General features: G+C 46.0%; 1 protein-coding gene across 1 annotated transcript in view; it reads right to left on the bottom strand.

The window, feature by feature from the left end:
* The window catches only part of prtga (protogenin homolog a (Gallus gallus)), a gene marked incomplete at both ends in the record, with an annotated part of 62991 nt that overhangs the window by 9044 nt on the left and 33840 nt on the right, over positions 1-20107 (bottom strand). The window contains 5 exons of the mRNA XM_080730368.1: positions 435-562; positions 1170-1356; positions 2166-2261; positions 15616-15804; positions 19445-19750. Of these exons, the coding sequence (XP_080586494.1) occupies positions 435-562; positions 1170-1356; positions 2166-2261; positions 15616-15804; positions 19445-19750 (906 nt within the window). The remainder of the gene's footprint in view (positions 1-434; positions 563-1169; positions 1357-2165; positions 2262-15615; positions 15805-19444; positions 19751-20107) is intronic.

The raw sequence follows: 20107 nt of genomic DNA on the forward strand, positions 1-20107 counted from the left end.
TGGCGACCCCCCACCCTGACGAGCACTAAGAGTTGAGGAATTATAGTTTATATAACACAGTTCTATTGTGAAAATAGCCGATCTAGCAGATCGACTATTTTCACAATTTCTTCCTCTAATATTTGACAATTTGGCCAATGTTTAATTTGTCATTTTAAAGGTATTAAAAAGTCAATTAAGAAATACTCACTTTAGAAACATGCAGATACCCTCTATAAACTTAAAACTTTGTTGGTTTGTTTATTGTTGAGTGAGAAAACAATGTTGCACATTAAGTTAATCATCTGGGGACCCCCCAAAATAATTTGGGGACCCCCCTGGGGGTCCCGACCCACAGGTTGAGAACCACTGCTGTAGACCACAGTGATAATAATTAGAACAATAATAATCTATGATGATGATGATGATATGAGAGTGTTTGTTTGTCAGCGTACCTTCAGGGAAGGTTGTCTGGTAGACCACAGGGCTCCAGGGACTGGCCAGCTGGTCCAGGTGCAGGCGGATGGCAAACTCATACTTGGTGTTGGGTTCCAGCTCCTGAACCAGCAGGCTCTGCTCGTTACTGCACCCACAAAGACATACATTAGAGCAATGAACACAAACCGCCAGCAGATGGAGTAGTGGAGCTACAAAGAGACCTTGAGCTAATAGGCTTTATGCACAGCAGCCAATATAGGAAAGACATGTCACCCCTTCCCTACTTCCCTCACAGGTGTTACCAATGATTCTAATGAAGGCTCCGTTGCATTTAGTGTAATTCACCCCCCAACAAAACGGATTTTTAGTTTTTGTCGCATTTCTAAGCCAATAATTTGATGACCGGGTCATCAGTTAATAGAAGACTCAGTAGGACCTCCTACCTTGAGTAACTTGAGTTACATCTGTACTACTGTACACCAAATGTCTTTGCCGAAAATAGCCGATATAAAAGCTCACATGCTGGATCACTATAATTCACTTCAGTTTGTTTTATTTTTCAGCACTTTTGGACAGTTCAATACAGATAGTACAGTCCATTTGACATGATAAACTGTCCTAGGTGCCAAAAAAAAGGGAATAGGGAGAAGTATAATGCTTATCGAGCCCCACCCCTGGCTCAGTTTTCATAGTAAAAAAAGTAAGAAAAAGTGTATTATAATAATGATAATACTAATAAGGAAGTGACTCACGTCTGCAGATAGAGTACGAGGGAGGCGTTCTGCAGGCCCACAGGGTTGCAGCGCACCGTGTAGTTGACCGTCTGGCTGGACGTGAAGGCCGGGCGGCCCCAGCTCAGGAAGACCGCCGAGGAGCTGTTGGCCTTGGAGTGGACGTGGTGGGGAGGAGGGGGGGGAGGGACCAGGCGGTCTCTGACGGCTGAGGAGGGAGAGAGACAGAGAGACACAGAGAGAGAGAGAGAGAGAGAGAGAGAGAGAGACAGAGAGACACAGAGAGAGAGAGAGAGAGAGAGAGAGACACAGAGAGAGAGAGAGAGAGAGAGAGACAGAGAGACACAGAGAGAGAGAGAGAGAGAGAGAGAGACACAGAGAGAGAGAGAGAGAGAGAGAGAGAGAGACACAGAGAGAGAGAGAGAGAGAGACACAGAGAGAGAGAGAGAGAGAGAGAGACACAGAGAGAGAGAGAGAGACACACAGAGAGAAGGCAAACGTTTAGGTTGTTGGAACAGATAGATCTACACTCTTATCAGAAAAGACAATACACTGTTTTTAAGATCCGCACACACCATCAAGCACGATAACTATTCAGATGTCGTTTTAAAAAATGGTCCTGACTGAAGTGGCGACGGCGACAGTGGCGAATGGTGTCGTTTTGAATGGCTTTCAGAGCAGCCAATCAAAATCCAAATCTGGGGAGGCAGTCGATCTCAGTCACTGTCTGAATCACTGGTGAGTTTGTTATTATTATTATCATCAATGGAGATGCATAGCTGACGATGGCTGGTATACAGACTAGCTGGCATTACCTCAGGTAGCCTGCGATGGGAGTGTTGTGGCCAATTGCACGTGCTGCGTTGGTTTATACATGACGTTATGGTTCATCAGTGCATGGTGTTGTGTATAAGCTCACATCACTATCCTGTAGTTACAGTTATCGTGCTTGGATGTGAACGACCGTGAAGTAAGCGTGTTTCTTTGTCTTTGTTTCTTTTTAATGGTAGAACCTACAGACACATCCCGGGGTGCTGACGGTCTGGTCCGCTTGGTATCCGTCTCCCATGAAGTTGTAGCCCAGCAGCTTCACGTGGTACTTCTTCCTGGGGTCTGTGTTTCAGAGAGAGAACAACAGGACACACATACGTTAATGGAGATCAGGAAAGACATTGCTTGATTCAGGGGTCGGCGCCATTCTGGCTCGTGGAGGACATCTTGTGTCAAAAATCAACTTTTTGTCACAGACACAAAATGAGCAGACAATAATATTAATTATATACCAGAAACACATAAAGAGCCCTGAATGACCATGACAGTTCTGTAACTCTGAAGCTGTGTCCAAACCTGGACGGTTTGAGCGACGTGATTCCATACAAAGTGAATGCAAAGACGAGGCGACGCGGGAACGGGCGCGGCGCAATCCAACCGAAAGGGGCGGCGCGAACGGTTGCTTCGGTATCTTCACCCCACTTGGAGAAATCCAACTGAAGCGACCTTCGCTTCACCCCCACTCCACCCATCAGGTTTGTATGCAGCTTGAGAGTGTACAAATGGAACCAGTGGTTCGCACTGGTTGGACTCTTAACTCATTTACTGCCTATGACTAGTTTGACGAGTTATATGGCTGTGTCCACTCTGCCTATGACTAGTATGACGAGTTTGAAAAAAAAAAAAAAAAAAAAATGTTTTGAAAATTTTCTTTTTGAAAAATTATTTTTGGACCCCATCAAATCTAGTAAGCATGATTTCAATCGCGATTTTGCATGTTCAACCCCCATACAACCCCATCTTTCAAACAGGGCGGCCATTTTTGTTTACATAACATGTAAAACATAATGGCTATTATCTCAAGAATGCCTGAACGGATTTCCAATCGGACTTTTTGGTTTGAAAGCTGTGAACAAACTGCATCATCTGGTGCATCATCTGTGCATGGGCGTGCATGATCCGTGCACTATAAATTACATTGAAGTCAATGGAGGCTTCTGGCGGGGAACCCTGATGGGAGCTGTTTCAAAATGGCAGTAAATGAGTTTTAATGTGTCATAGTGTCGTAGTAAATCTGGAAATAAGAACATTATCAAGATGTGTAAAAAAGCATGTGCCACGGACACATTTTGTCCTTGTACGGACATATTGATGATCCCTGTGTGTGATGCATGGACCAGCTACCTGCATACTGATACTGAATGATTAATACAACTGTCACTCATAATGCCTGGAGACACGCTCACTGGCTCTCAATGTGGGGTCTGGGGACCCCCAGGGGTCCTTGGAGGGCGGGGGGGCTAAATGATTGCTAGGAACCAAATGGACCCTTACAGGCCTGAGAGTGTACAAATGGAACCAAATGGACTGTACATTTGCTTCCATTTGTACATTACCAGAGTTAAATTGAGTATTTATACAGTGCAGATTGGGGGAGGGGGTGGTCCCAGAAATAAACAATCACATCAAATGGGGGTCCGTGTCCCTGATGCACATCAAACTGGGGGTCATTGAAATTAACACGGTTTAGAATCACCGTTATAGCTAACGTGTAGTAAGAACATGTAGTAAGAAAAGGGAAAATAGACAATCTCTAGAACAGGGGTCTTCAACAGGGGGTCTAGGACCACTGGGGGGGTCCACAGAGTTACTACAAATCTTTCTGATAGGATCCTTCTTTTAAATTAACAACTTGAACCCTCGCATCCCAATTCTGAGGAGAACTTTAGACAAAAATAGCAGATCTACAACACTCAACACCTCGCGCTGCGAGGCATTGAGTGCTTGTAGATCTGCTATTTTTTAACACTCAACACCTCGCGCTGCGAGGCGTTGAGTGCTTGTAGATCTGCTATTTTCGGCAAATACGTTTGGTGTAGAGGTAAAACAATAGCAGACCAAGTACAGAGTGAAAGGTCAATTTAACTAAAAACATGAATCCAACATAGACTGATGACAGTGCTGTCAAACAAGTCTATGAATCTGTCTCTATTGATGTAAACCTGCATCACACATTTATACATGTAGAGGGGGGTCCCTGCTTCACCTCTCTCTCTCAGCTAAGGGGGTCCTTGGCCTGGAAACGTTGGAAGACCCCTGCTCTAGAACAAGCTCGGCGACGACACGCCAGGACGCGTTGCGCGGGGTGAGAGAGAGGGCGGGTCTCTGGTAATAACAGATGCTCAGGCAGAGCCCTGAGAGTGTGCTGGTCAGTTCAGCTCAGTTCAGTTCAGTCGGGGTCAGAGCATTCGGGACAGGCTGTGGTTGTATTGGTGTTCCTCCACTATCCATCACCCCCCTGTCAGCCTATCCTTTGGGGGGCCCGGGCCCCGCCGCCTGCCCTGCCCTGCCTGGGCCCAGGGGCGTCACAAGGGGTAGGAAAGTGGGACTGAGTTACCAGGGCCCAAGGTGGTGGAGGGGCCTTAATTATTTTATACTTTAGCTATTGAAAAATAGCAGATATACAAGCTCACAGCGCGGCACCGAGTGCCGCGCTGCGAGCTTGTAGATCTGCTATTTTTGAAAAGTCGTGAAAATGTGTGCAAATCTTTGAATATGTGTATTTTTTAAGCAAACATTTGTAACTCAAATTTTGCTTCTGGGGGGGGTCCCTGGAACTCAATATTTTGAGAAGGGGTTCCGTGGCCAAATACATACCATTTTGGGGGTCCTTCACATGAAAAGGTTTGAGCTCCACTGACATAGAAACATAGGTTTTTAAAAAAAACCTCAGAAGGATTTGAAATATTCAAAGATTTTCATGATTTTTCAATAGTTAAAGCACAGGGGCCCCGCAGTGAACCCTTGTACCCAGGGCCCAGAATTTGGTGCGACACCCCTGCCCGGGCCAGCGGGCACCAGTGGTCAGTCCGTCCCATTCTCCTCCAGGTTAAAAAGCACACCACAATGGCCCCTGGGAAAGGCGTAGGCTGCTGCTGGTCATCGGCGGTCACCACAATCAATGACCTTTGGAGAGAGGCCCCCCCGAATCTGAACAAAAGCCAGTTTGAACAAAGAAATGGCCATTTTATATTTCTACAATAAGGAGGTTTTGACTCGGAATTTGCATAATATGGGATTGAGACGTATGTAACATATCTCTTCTCGGGTCAAAGTGTTCATATTTAGCTTTATGGCTTCATGCGATGACATGAGAAGAACAGAACGGAATAGCAGCAGTATGTTGGTGAGTATTTGCATATTTTTGAAATAGGTTGGACTGTGTTTCCACGTGTATGAAGAGAACTCTGTAAAAGTGATCACAATCGTCACTCTAGGAAACAACAAGTTTTACTCTTATGTACCTGTACAAAAGACCTAACAATAAAGTACAACCTTGAAGCTCCTATAGCCTCCTAAGTTTGATTTTTTGTTTAGCAGGTATTTTGTTTAGCAGTGAGATTTCATTGATATTGTAACCCCAATCTACTCTGTACAATCCTCAAAGTGTTTATTTAACCCCCACGAGAGTCAGTTGTGTAAATTAACGAAGTACATTTACTTAAGTACTGTACTTGTACATTTTGAGGTATTTGTACTTTACTGGAGTATTTCCAAACTTCAATACTTTTACTTCTACTCCACTACATCTCGGATCCAAATATTGTACTTTTACTCCACAAAAGATATTTGAAAACTTTGAATTCTGGACTTTTACTTGTAACAGAGTATTTCTATATTGCAGTATTGATACTTTTACTTGAGTAAAATATGTGAGTACCTTTTCCACCACTGCTGAGAGCGAACAAATGGAACCATGCCGTCGTGTCAGACCGAAAATAGACCGATTTTAAGCTGCAAGATTTTAAGCTGCAAGATTTTAAGCTGCAAGATTCTATTTGACGTGCTAAACGCACATGTTACGGAAGCTCGGCTGCCAGTAACTGCATAACGACATGTATGATCTGCCATGATGACCATCTTAAGACATTAAAACCGACAAGGCGTCCGTGTCATTTTAGATTTTACCTTTGGCTATTCAAAGAAATTAAAATAAAAAAGCAGACGTACATACAAGCTCACGGCTCTTGCACATCTGCCATTTCGGGAAACTTTTGAAACATTTTTGAAAGTGTCTGAACATTCTCGATTGGAAGGCATTCGTAGAATCGTCTCAGGTCTTAATTTCGCCACGCCGCGGTCAATCAGCTCATAGCTCTGATTATGAATCGGATATCGATCAGAGCAACTTTAAAGGTTTTTTTGCGTGGGCGTGAGTGGGGAGGGGAGGGGGAGTGGGAGGAGGAGGCCACGGGGGCAGAACAATGTCCGAAGGTTGGGGGGGTCGAGAGGAGATTAAGAAGGGTGGAGCTGACCCCCTCCTCCATCCATAGAGCAGAGCCTGGACCGGGGGCCAGGGCGATAGGTCAGGCCCAGATAAAAACTCTCAAAGAATCTGAGGTCACCACAGGGTGTGAAATATGAGACAAGCCTCTTTGTTGGCCCACGGTTCCTCTCTCTCTCTCTCTCTCTCTCTCTCTCTCGTACCTTCACCCTTCATCACAGGACAGAACGCCACAACTTCAATGTTTGCTTTTTATGTTGTTAAAAATATATATATATATCGTCGTTGTCGGGTGGACACCTTGTATGTCCAAAACCGTTTGTTTTGTATTTATCATTTAAAAAAATGATTCAAACTAGTGAAAACAGCCGATCTACAAGCACGGTGCGAGGCGTTGTGTGCTTGTAGATCTGCTGTTTTCACTACTTTTGTGCGACGGCCTTGTACGATGAAGCAGGGCTTTACTTAGCGAAAAAACATACAAATTTGAAACTTGGTTGATACGAGGTTTCTGCCCAACAATGACGATATATACTGTATATGTATTGTACGGAGAAGTGTTATGGTGTAGAGGGAGAAAATGAGAGGGCAAAGTAGAGACCCCTGGGGTATTCCAGTCAACTGAAGTACACATATAGGCTTCAATTGGTTATGGATGGAGAGTCTATAGCTAAAGCCAAAACTGATATAAACATATCGTTGTTGTCGGGTGGAAACCTTGTATATGTCCAAAACCGTTAGTTTTTATCATAAAAAAAATGAACTAAACTAGTGAAAACAGCCGATCTACAAGCACACAACGGCTCGCACCGCGAGACGTTGTGAGCTTGTAGATCTGCTGTTTTCACTACTTTTGTCTGATGAAGCAGGGCTTTAAAAACATACAAATTTGAAACTTGGAGATACGAGGTTTCTGCCCGACAGTGACGATATATATTAGCTAACATTACTATACATGAAAGGCAATAAGAAAAAAGAAAAATCCTCTGTTGTCGTGTGAACCCTTTAGGATTCAGGCCAGGCTTCACACCACAAGTTCCTGAGGTCATTTCTTATGATATATGACACCTACGGACAACTCTCTCTCTCTCCCTCTCTCTCCCTCTCTGTGTGTGCACTCTGTGCCTTTCTTGCGCCATCGTGTCCATTTATGGCCCCCCCACCCCCCCTCCCCCCTGAACGGAGAGGGGCCAGATTCTGGACAGTCCCGGGGGCTTTTGTTTTGTTTGTGGCTCGGTGTCGACCTCTAACAGAAGAGGAGCAGTCAGTCAGTCAGGGAGAGGAAGGGGTCCCACACTCCTCCACCACCACCCACCTCCACCTCTCCACCTCCTCCTCCACCCCTGCTGCAGGACCCACACCACACCGGCACAATGGAAGCTGCAGGCATTATGCAGCACACACAGAGGGGAGGCTGTGACATCTGGGCCACGACCTTTGACATGGAATCTGGGCAAGCTAAATCCTGCAAAAAGGAGGGGCTCTGTGTGTGTGTGTGTGTGTGTGTGTGTGTGTGTGTGTGTGTGTGTGTGTGTGTGTGTGTGTGTGTGTGTGTGTGTGTGTGTGTGTGAGGGAGGGGGGGGGGGGGTCTCCCTGAAGGGGGGAGGGATCAAGGGGAGGAAGTGGACGCCAAAAAACGGCGAAACAACAACAACCAGAATAAAATGCCACCACTTAATAGGTGATGATACCCACCAAGGGTCCCGGGTGGGCAGAGAGGAGGACCCTTGGTGCAAATGGATCCGTTAAACCCATAAACACTGAGGACTTGACAACTTGACAAGCGCATATTATACCCCTAACACATGAGCAGAAAGCAAGGTTTGTTAAATAAACGGTTTGTTTTATTTATCGTCACTGTCGGGCAGAAACCTTGTATCTCCAAGTTTCAAATGTGTATGTTTTTTTTCATAAAGTAAAGCCCTGCTTCATCATACAAGGCTGTCGCACAAGACTAGTGAAAACAGCAGATCTACAAGCACACAACGCAGCACACAACGCCTCGCGGTGCGAGGCGTTGTGTGCTTGTAGATCGGCTGTTTTCACTAGTTTAAATCATTTTTAAAATGATAAACACAAAACGAACGGTTTTGGAGATACAAGGTTTCCACCCGACAACAACGTTATGTAAGTGTTGAATTGCGTTTTCAGGTCAGGTTACCAATTTCATCCAATTTATTGATTGATTGAATATTTTATTAAACCGAAACGGATCACACCAAAAAAGTCTGGGGGACTTGTTAAGTGACTCAGGGGTAGAGCGGACGCATGGCAACCGGAAGGTTCCCAGTTCGATCCCGGGCTCCCCCTAGAGTTAGTGTCCAAGTGTCCTTTGCACATTACCAACAAGTGTCTGTACCAAGCGTACATCAGAGATTATAGCAGTCAGGAGGATGAGACTCACCGGCCACTGCCACCGACACCAAAAAGCTTGTACTGTGGGAACCAAAACACGGGCATCGATGGAAAGGACGTCCCACACATACCTAGGTCCTACGTGGACGTACTAAAGAAAGATGCTGGTGCAGAAAGCACAAATGAGCTGGCCATACGTATGGAGAACCGACTGGAGACACATAGTTGGAGGACGTAGAGAGAGAGTCCTTGAGCAAGACACTGAGCTCCCGATGAGCCTTGCATGGTTTCCTCTGCCATCGGTGTATGAATATGTTTGCTAATTGGTGAATGTAATGCACAATCATTGCAAAGCGCTTTGGATGAAGGCTGCTATATAAATGCACCATTTATGAAGGGTCATGTAGATGGACGGAACGTAATCATTGTAAAGAGCCTTGAATAAAGGTGCATTAGAGGTCCTAGCACTACTGACTCTGCATGTCATTGGTGGGCTATGGACAACTACAGCCTTTTTCTCCCTGGAAAGTTAGCATGCTGAAATAGAAGCTATTGTTCTTGCATTTATTTAAAAAATAGATAGAGAAAAAGTTTAGTTTGAAATGACCAAACCTGTCTACCGAAGACTTCACTGGTAGGCAAAGGCAGGTTTCTGAACTGTCCACAGCCCTCCTCTGCAGTGGTGAAAAGTAACTACCGTAAGTAGATTTACTCAAGTACTGTACTTGAGTTACTTTTACGTTACTGGAGTATTTCCAGTTTTCAATACTTATACTTATACTCCACTGCGTCTCGGATCCAAATATTGTACATTTACTCCACTACATTTGTTTGAAAACTTTTGGTTTTGGTGGTGCATCTTGGGAATGGACTTATTGTGTCTAAAAAGACACAGCCACTTGTACGCATGCCCCCACCCACTGAAATCAAAATCATTAAAATGGCTAAAACGATAGAAAGCAGTCAATGAAAACATTTTAACACTCATCTCTTTTCTTTTCTCTAATTACAATCAAAAACAATCAAATGGGGGTATGTGCACCCCTAGGGGTATGCGGGGGTACTGCAAAACATTTTGTGTGAACCTTCTCATCTGTAATGGCGTTTTATTTAGAACATATTGGCATTGGAACAGGACTTTTGATGTAAATTTCATAAGTAAAATGTTGTAGTCAGAGGAAGGGGGTACTTGGCTTCAGAAATCAGTATAAGGGGCTACTGCAAAAAAAGTTTGAGAACCAGTGATCTAAAACAAGGGTCTTCAACAGGGGGTCCAGGACCCCTAGGGAGTCCTCAGAGTTACTATAGGGGGTCCTCCAAATCATAGAAACTTTTTTTCTCCTTTTTCATATTAACCACTTGGACCCTACTTTCCTTAACCTGAGAACTTTTGCAAAAAATAGCAGATCTACAAGCTCACAACGCCTCGCGGTGCGAGGCGTTGTGAGCTTGTCAATCGGCTATTTTTGGCAAAGAAGTTTAGTGTAGAGGGGAAAAAGAGCAGACTAAGTACATAGTGAAAGGTCAACGTTATTAAGTATTGACAGTTTAAGTGGTTATAATATCTGAAAACACACATTGACATGAATCCAAAATACACTGATAATTGCGCTGTCAAACGATGAAACTATATGGAATCTATGAAAAGGTTGTGGGGGGTCCCTCCCTGCTTCATCTCTCTCTCAGGCAGCTAAGGGGTCCTTGGCCCTGAAAACGTTGAAGACCCCTGATCTAAAATATGAACCCTTGTTGTAAAAACAACAAAGTGCTCCTTTAACGTGTCCCAGCACCGCTCTGTGCTGTCACATTCATCATAAGGTGTCAAGGTGGTCCTCGCTCCGCTGTCCTTCCTAGAGGGATAAATCATGGAGGCTCTTCTCCCCCCCCGTAAATTATAGCGGTTTGTATTAAAGGGGACATTTTTGAGCTGTTTGTGGTCACCTGACTTTTACAGCCCCCATGCAGATCATGTTGGCCTCATGAGGCTTTGTTCAGCACTGTGAAAGACCCCCCCCACACCCCCCCCACCACCCCCCCCACCCCGGCCCCTAGCCCCAGCAAGCAATGCCTGAGCAGGGGCCATAAATGTCAACTCTCTCTCTCTCTCTCTTTCACACACACACACGCACGCACACACACACACACACACACACACACACACACACACACACACACACACACACACACACACACACACACACACACACACACACACACACACACACACACACAGAGTGGTGTAAAGTAACGAGAGAGTACATTTACTCAGTTAATGTGTACTCAAATACTTTTGTTTGTATTTCGAATCTTCATTACTTTTACTTCTACTCCACTACATCTCCTGAGGCAAATATTGTACTTTTTACTCCACTACAAAAAATGTTTAAGCATACTAGTTACTTTGTAGATTTTAATTATTATTACTTATTACACGGCTTGGTTGAATGCTTGCTTCTGATAGGTCAATCGCTGAAATCAGCGGCGTGTCATTTCTTGATAACAGACCGTTCCGCTCTAAACAAACACACAGTGTCATTTACAACTAAACGTTGCTCTCAAGAATGTTGAAAACATTTGAAGCGAGAAATAGACGATGCAGTAAGCAAAAATAGATTCTATTTGATCAACACTTCCGTGTTGTTTGACAAGGCAACATTGCGCTCCCTTCAGGCCGATGCCCACCTCCGCTTCGTGTCGGTGGCATCCGCCACCGACACGATTATGTTTGTACTTTTACGCAAGTACATTTTTAATACCAGACTTTTACTTGTAAAATAGTTTTTCTACATTGGAGTATTGGAGTATGAAGTAGTATGAAGTACTTTTTCCACCACTGCACACACCACTGCACACTCTCACTGCACTCTCTCTTTCTCTGTCTGTCTGTCTGTCTGTCTGTCTCTCACTCTCTCTCTCTCTCTCTCTCTGTCTGTCTGTCTGTCTGTCTCTCTCTCTCTCTCTCTCTCTCTCTCTGTCTGTCTATCACTCTCTCTGTCTCTCTCTCCTGTCACACACAGACCCTACAAAGGCTACACAAGGTGACAACAACGCAAAACAAAACAGAAAAGGTTCAGCTCTAGTTTTCACACCAGCAGCCTTTCAAGCAGAACAAACACTAGCTGGCTTCCAGAAACATCTCCGTGCTTGTTTGTTTGTGTGCAACGCCGTGCCGGCTATAGGTACGATGGCTGTTTTAGCTCTCTCTGTCTCTCTGTCTCTGTCTCTGTCTCTGTCTCTCTCTCTCTCTCTCACACACACACACACACACACACACACACACACACACACACACACACACACACACACACACACACAGTCATACACAGAAGGTGGAGGCACCAGCCTGCTCAATCCGTCAGGAGAACTTTAGGGTTTCAGTGTCTTGCTCAAGCACACTTCGACACTAAGTTACCCAGGGGGAATGTCAGGGATTAAACCAGGAACCTTCCGATTCCCCAAGCGGCCGCTCAACCTCCCAGCTAGCCAGTGCTTTTTTGCAAACAAGCGACAAGCGACGCTTTGTGAGCTTGTAGATCTGACGTTTTTGGCACGTCGTATGTGGCCCCAGATCTACAAGCTCACAACGTGCAGAGTTGCAAGGTCATGCAACGAAGTGTAAATCTTTTGGAATGGCAGCATTTTGATGCTGTCAAGTTCACAACCGCCGTCTCCAACACATTCCTCTCTTTCTGACGTCGTCCGGCCTTCAAATCAAACGGAGGGTCATAAAAGTGACTGATGTACTCGTAACCGTCACCTGACAGCATGGTTTTATTTATTTATACACTGCACCTTTACCCTATGAATATGATTATTCACAATAATGCTTCGGGGTGCGACCGCATTGTGAGCTAGCTTGTAGATCTGCGATTTTCAAAAGTTATTTACGGTATACTATAATATTTTATTCATTTGAAAACTTGGGACAAAAACTTGCACGTGCATAAGACTTTTCTACTTTTGGAACTTTGGTTCCATTTAGATATCAATGCTTCTGGACTTGTACTTGTGCACGGTCACACTTTTACTAAAAGTCTAAATGCTGAAATGTAGAAATACTCTTGTTAGGGCACAGTCACACTTTTATTCTACTTATGAGGGCGGATTCCGCAAATGCATTTCAATGGGAATGGAACATTTTTTCTTTCTTTCTTTCTTCATTTTCTCCAGAAATCCGCAAATAGCAGCAAACCGCTCCTTTGGCATAATCCACCTTCATAGGTAAAATAAAAGTGCGGTGGGATCGTGTCCTAACAGAGGTCCTTCTGGACAATTTATGTTAACTCATCCAGAGCCCAGGACATTAACGGATTAGGGGGTCCAGAGTGCCCCCTCCCGGCCCCATTAACGGCCATTGTCTTATTTTGAAGGCCAGAAGTCTAGACCGGAAGTACTTCCGGTCTGACGTCATCGGATCCTGCGACGGAACCGATCATTGTTTACGTGGTGCCATGCTGGATTGCATAGGAGCGTTTATACATGTGTTTTATAAGCGAGCATCTGCCTCCATCTTCGCTTCTAAAGTGTTGTTTTGAGATAATGGACATTAAAGATGAGATCGGCCGTCCACCTCAATGTTATGGGATGACTATTGTGTGCTCGTGGAGCCGTGATGATGACAAATCAGCGCGGATTTCGTCTCCGGAGCGTCGGCCATTGTACTAGGTATTTTTACTCGCCGTTACAGTAATATATTACTTTTCGCGCGACATCGCGCATTCGGCACTATACGTACTCTAGTACTTATTGCGTGACATCACGCGAAAGGCACTAGATGAGTTAAAAGGCACTTCTGTGGGGGGGGGGGGGGGGGGGGGGGGGGGAAGGCCCACTTTCGGCCGACAGCAGAGCAGAGCACAGCACAGCACAGCACAGCACAGCACAGCAGCACAGCACAGCACAGCACAGCACAGCTCAGCACAGCACAACACAGCACAGCACAGCACAGCACAGCAGCACAGCACAGCACAGCACAGCACAGCACAGCACAGCACAGCACAACACAGCAGCACAGCACAGCACAGCACAGCACAGCACAGCACAGCACAGCACATCACAGCACAGCACAGCAGCACAGCACAGCACAGCACAGCAGCACAGCACAGCACAGCACAGCACAGCACAGCACAACAGCACAGCACAGCACAGCAGCACAGCACAGCACAGCACAGCACAGCACAGCACAGCAGCACAGCACATTTATAGTGGAGAGAGGTTGAGTTGTGTTTGACTCTTGGCTAATAAACTACCTTTGTGTCCCTCCTGGCCAAACACAATGGCTCTCTTTGATGTTCCCCTGGCCTGGTCCTCTCTCTCTCCTCTCTCTCTCTCTCTCTCTCTCTCTCTCTCTCTCTCTCTCTCTCTCTCTCCCTCCCCAGCAATGCTGCTCAGAGCAGCCATAAAACAACCTCATAAATCACACGTCACAATAAAAAAGGCCTTTTTTTTGCTGTCCTCAGAAGCGCTGCTGCTTTGCACACAGTGCCCTGTCAAGGAGGGGGGGGGGGGGAGTTAAAGGAATCCTTCCCTTTTCCTTTCTCAACCTAGGAGGCATTTTGTTATGTCACTCTCCATGCCAGGGATTGATTGATTGATTGATTTGTTTGTTTGTTGTAGAAACCTTGTTATGTCCATATTTTAACTTTTCTTTCTTTGTAAATTAATTTACTAACTTCTTCGAACGAGAGTGTATAGTGTTTAGCTATTTCTTGAACAGTGAAAGTGCTTATAAGTCTGCCTGTGGGGTTTTATAAATATTTAACCAATGAGAAGCATTAACAAGACTAATCGATAACAATAAACGTAGAATCAAAACTCAGTCCAAGCAGTGCACTGTTTACCGGGTGCTTCATGTCTCAACTCATCACCTGCAGTACCTCTGCGTACCCCTAGGGGAGAAGAAGAGCAGCGTGCACAGAGCTGGTGGCGGCAGGCGGCAGAGAGCAGGGGATCTATTGACAGACCGTCAAAGTCGCGATTGATTAATTGGATGTACGTGTCTTTTCACGAGCTCCAAACCGGGTGGCTTCCTTTAGGCTTTACAAAGAGACCCCCCCCCCCCCCCCCCCCCCACCCTCCTCTTTTTCTGCAGGATTTCAATATCCGTCCAACAGCTGCTGGACCGGGGCTGGACGGTAGAGAGAGAGAGGCTCTCCTTTGGCCCGGGGGGTCAGCTAGGACAGAGAGGAGAGGACAGAGGTCCCAGGCCAACTCACTGGACAACTGACCATCTGTGGCCAACCAGGTGGTCAGCAGCTGACTTGTAAATCAAGAGAGAGATTTGTCAGTAGAACGGCGTTAGGCAGAGAGAGAGAGAGAGAGAGAGAGAGAGAGAGAGAGAGAGAGAGAGAGAGAGAGAGAGAGGAGCTTAGGAGGAAGGGAGGGAGGGGTTGGAACACTACGGCAGCTCTTCCTCACGCGGTGAGCCCACTTGAGGCAGGAGGCTTGCTGTGTGCCAAGTATGCCATTTACCATGAGAGGGAGTGGGTTGTTGGCTGATTTACCACTGTTTCAGGGTTATGGCACGAGGCGAAACCGAGTGCCACAACCACAACCCTGAAACAGTGGTAAATGACTTTTTTTTTTTTTTTTTTTAACTAGTATGTCCATATATGGGCATTCCCAGAAATTGGCCTAATATTGATGACATCAGGGATCTTGGCCATATATGGAGCGTGACATGAGGCGTGACTGAGGCACAGACCATATATGGGCATTCCCAGAAATGGGCTTAATATTGATGACATCAGGGACTTTGGCCATATGGAGCGTGACATGAGGTGTGAAGGACGGACATGATCTGCAGGTTTTCATACTGCAATAAAGATAGAAACTCACCGAGGCCTCCGATGGTGTGGGTGTTGTCCTGGGCCCTCAGCTGGACGGGGGCGTTCTCTGGCCGGCTCTCCTGGTGGTAGAAGAGCCTGAAGCCCTGCACGCTGGCAGAGTTGCCCCGGCTCAGCTGCCAGCGCACCACGATGGTGGTGCAGTTCAGCGGCTCCAGCTGCAGGTCAGGAGCCAGCGGCACTGCAGGGAAGAGCAGAGGTATAGTGGTGGTTTAGACTGCAGGTTTGGATTTGGTTTAACGCATTTAGGCTTGACAATTACCTAGAAATGTCTTGTAATTCCCTTTTTTTCTTCTTTTTTATCCCACGATTCTTTTAACTGTTCTGCTGCCCTTGACGATCCTCACCGTCATTAAAACCGGTTACTACACGACGCCATTGACAGCGCTCACCGTCAATCTTACTGTATTTACAGTAAATGTATTAATACTTACAGTATGTAGCTCCGGTCGCGGCCGCATCGGTAATGTCCGCGATTTGTTTAAAACGCACGTTGGGCGTGCACGCGAAGTGAAGCTCCTCCATGTTAAGTCAATGGAGAGGCCCATAAAGAGACTTAATTTACTCCAAATAAGACTTTATATCCCATAGCACAGCTCCAAACAACAACAACAAGACAAGCCTTGCGGCCGCCATGACACACTGTCACATGACACATGTCATGTGACTAGATGACGTAATCGTTGATGTCATTCAGCAGTCCGTGTGTGTACACACATTCCAGGCATGCCTTACACAATAACAGCGTGTGCTAATGGACGGATCTGCGTGGCGTCAACGAAAAGTTAACCCTTCATACCCTGCAGCACTAATTGTGTTAACTGTTCTGCTGCCCTTGACGATCCTCACCGTCATTAAAACCGGTTACTACACAACGCCATTGACAGCGCTCACCGTCAATCTTACTGTATTTACAGTAAATGTATTAATACTTACAGTATGTAGCTCCGGTCGCGGCCGCATCGGTAATGTCCGCGATTTGTTTAAAACGCACGTTGGGCGTGCACGCGAAGTGAAGCTCCTCCATGTTAAGTCAATGGAGAGGCCCATAAAGAGACTTCATTTACTCCAAATAAGACTTTTAAACCCAAAGCACAGCTCCAAACAACAATAGCAAGGCAAGCCTGGCGGCCGCCATGACACACTGTCACATGACACATGTCATGTGACTAGATGACGTAATCGTTGATGTCATTCAACAGTCCGTGTGTGTACACACATTCCAGGCAGGCCTTTCACAATAAGAGCGTGTGCTAATGGGCAGATCTGCGTGGCGTCAAAGAAAAGTTAACCCTTCATACCCTGCAGCACTAATTGTGTTAAGTCATGGTCTTTCGAATAGAATTCCATTTAGTTTTTGTCATGTTTTAGTCATCTGAAATGTCTACTAAATATCATGCGATTTTAGTCGACTACATCTCAGTTTACTTTGACGACTAAAATGTGTTTTTGCAGGCCTTTATGGCGTCATAATGGCTAAGCTCACAACTTGTAGATTGGCACAATATAAACTAAAGTGGTTAAATAGTTTTATTATTTTATTGTGCAAGATTTAAATGAGAAAATAAACAAACTGACTCAATCTGCAGGCACTTTGTAACATTAGTCTTTTTATGACGTGGCCTGGTCCCTGGGAGAGTCTAGCCGTCTAGAAGACGTCTGTTTGTCTGTCTGTGTTGCTAATCCTGCCAAAACGCTGGACAGATCAGAGTGACAGAAAAACTTTAGAAAGGAAGTCAACAGGGCTCTGATCGGCCTGAACCCCAAACTTGGGGGAGATTCTGCCTTGATTTCGCAACAGCACCGTAGATTGACAGGAAATTGGGGAGAAAGTCAGGGAGTGACATGCAGCAATGGTCCGCTGGGTTCGGAGATCGAACCCGGGAGCCGCTGTCAGGCTACATCAGAGCCTATATGTGGTACGCACGTGTGGTACGCACGTTAACCACTAGGCCCCTCATAAATGACTGATGTGTGAGATCCACATGGGAGCAGTGTGGCTCCCATGTGGATCATCAGAGATCCAGAGATCCACAATGATTCCATTTGGGTTGTGCAATATTGTCTCCCCCCCCCCCTCAGTAATAATGTCTCAAAACCTCTAAGAAAACACAGCTGCAGAGTTGGTACAATGGAACAATGCAAGGTTTAGTAAGTGGACTGGTAGTCCTTCATTTAAAAACAAAAAGGAGTGCTTTGCACCAGTGTCCATCTGATGGACATACCACAGCAGTGACCACCCCCTCCCCCACCCTCCTCTCTCTCTCTTTCCAGGAACCCACCGCAACAACAAAGTCCACCTAACCTCCACTCCTAACCTCCACTTCCTCGGCTCGCTGCAGTACTTGTGGCTGCAAGCTATCGTGTGAGCGAGGAGGTCTTTATTTTCTACCGAACCAACGACGCCTTCCAAGAGAAGAACCCTGTCCGTTCCTATGCGAAATAAATGGAGACATGGAGAAAACAAGAGATAGGAAAGAAAAAAAATACCCAATCCTCCCCAAGCCCAACCCCACCCGAAGCTTCAGATGTTGGGTTGTGAACGGCCTCTATTCTCCTGCCATGGCCCCCGGAGGGTCCTGGGTCCTCTTCTTTATGACCCATGACTGAAGCCATTCCAATGTTACTGACACTGCAGGCCAAAGGTCAGCGAGTAACAAAACGCAATGCCTTAACAAGATTATTAGAGCAAAAAAAAAGAAAAAGCTCTTCTTATGTGGGCCGAGGCTGCTCCCCAAATATCCTCACAACTTCACTCTGGAGCAGTGGTTCTCAACCTTTTCAGGCTGCGACCCCCCAAAATAATCATATTTAACTGGGGACCCCCCCCCCCACCCCCCCACCCCCCCACCTGACGAGCACTAAGAGTTGAGGCAGGCATTACATTTTGTATAACACTGTTCTATTGTGAAAATAGCAGATCTACATGCTCACAACGCTTCATGGCTATTTTCAAAATTTTTGCCTCTAATATTTGACAATTTGGCCAATGTTTAATTGATCATTTAGAAATGACCACTTTAGAAATGTGCATAATTATACCCTCACTATACACTTAAACTTTATGTTGGTTTGTTTACTGTTGAGTGAGAAAACAATGTTGCACATTAAGGTAATTATCTGGGGACCCCTCAAAATAATTTGGGGACCCCCTGGGTCCCGACCCACAGGTTTAGAACCACTGCTCTGGAGGAGAAGAAGCAATGACCCATCAGGGTCCATTCTTTGGACCCCAGGTGGTCCCCGGAGCAGATGTTGAGAACCAGTGGTGTACAGAGAAGATCCTTCCAGCCACTCCAGAGTGTGGAGGAGGTCACTGTGTGTTCCTCTGTGTGCCAGACTTAGAGTGGAGATGATGACTGGTTTAGCAGAGCGTGCAGCCATAGCATCTACAACAGTGGGTCGGGACTTATTTGTGATCATATCTTAACTGGGGACCCCTGACCCTGGATAGCACTAAGAGTTGAGGTTCTAGCATGTAGATCGGCTATTTTGACAATTTCTGCTTCTAATATTTGTCAATTTTGCCAATGTTTAATTTGTCATTTTCGAGGTATTAAAAAGTCCTTAAATTGTCACTTTAGAAATGTGCATATATCCTCTATACACTTAAACTATCCCAAGTGTTAATGTCGAGGCTTCTCACAGCGCCACTTGGTCACCCAGCGGTATTGCAGCTGTTGCTACTCATACGAGGTGTATGAGTACACTGCATAGATACATACCTACACACACTCGGGTCAAGCACTGGAGCGCAGAGTCACCGCTAAAAAAAAAAAACATCAAAAAGACGGGGACATAAGTCTTCTGGCGTTGGGTACCTTTAGCGCTGGAGGCCTTGGGCGTGCGGTGGGAGGTCCAGGCCGACTGCTCCCCCCAGCCCACGGCGGTGGCGGCGGCGATGCGGAGCAGGTAGATGGTGTCGGGCTGCAGCCGCTCCAGCAGGTGGGAGGTGGTGCCTCCGGCCAGCTCCAGCTGCGTGGCGGCCTGCTCCGCCATGGTGCGGTGGGACAGCCGGTAGGCCGACACGCGGCCGCGGCTCAGCTTGTCAGGCAGCGGCTGCCAGGACACCTGGATGTCGGTGGGGCTGCGACTGGTCAGGCTCAGCTCGGGGGCCCGGAGAGGCACTGTGTGTGTAGATAGATAGATATGTTATAGATAGATACCTTTATTATCCCAAGGGTGGGAATCAGACGCCCAGAGGTGGCACAGCAGTTAAGGTTACAAAGGTACAGAGAAGTATGAAAAGAACAAAGTACTGTTGATAATTGATATGAATATTTTTGTAAAAAAAAAGAATAGTCGTTTTTTTTGTGGCGTCCCATAAACCAGGGGTTTTCAAAGTGGGTGACGTGGCACCCTGGGGTGCCGTGACAGCAGTCCAGGGTGCCGCGAGATAATTTGTTAATATTTGAAATGTATTTGGACACAAATATTTAGTATAATTTTTAAATTGAAGTAAGTCAGTTCTATCCAAAATGGCT

This window comes from Nannobrachium achirus (genome assembly GCF_963921795.1).
Source record: "Nannobrachium achirus genome assembly, chromosome: 7".
In the NCBI taxonomy this organism is placed as follows: domain Eukaryota; kingdom Metazoa; phylum Chordata; class Actinopteri; order Myctophiformes; family Myctophidae; genus Nannobrachium; species Nannobrachium achirus.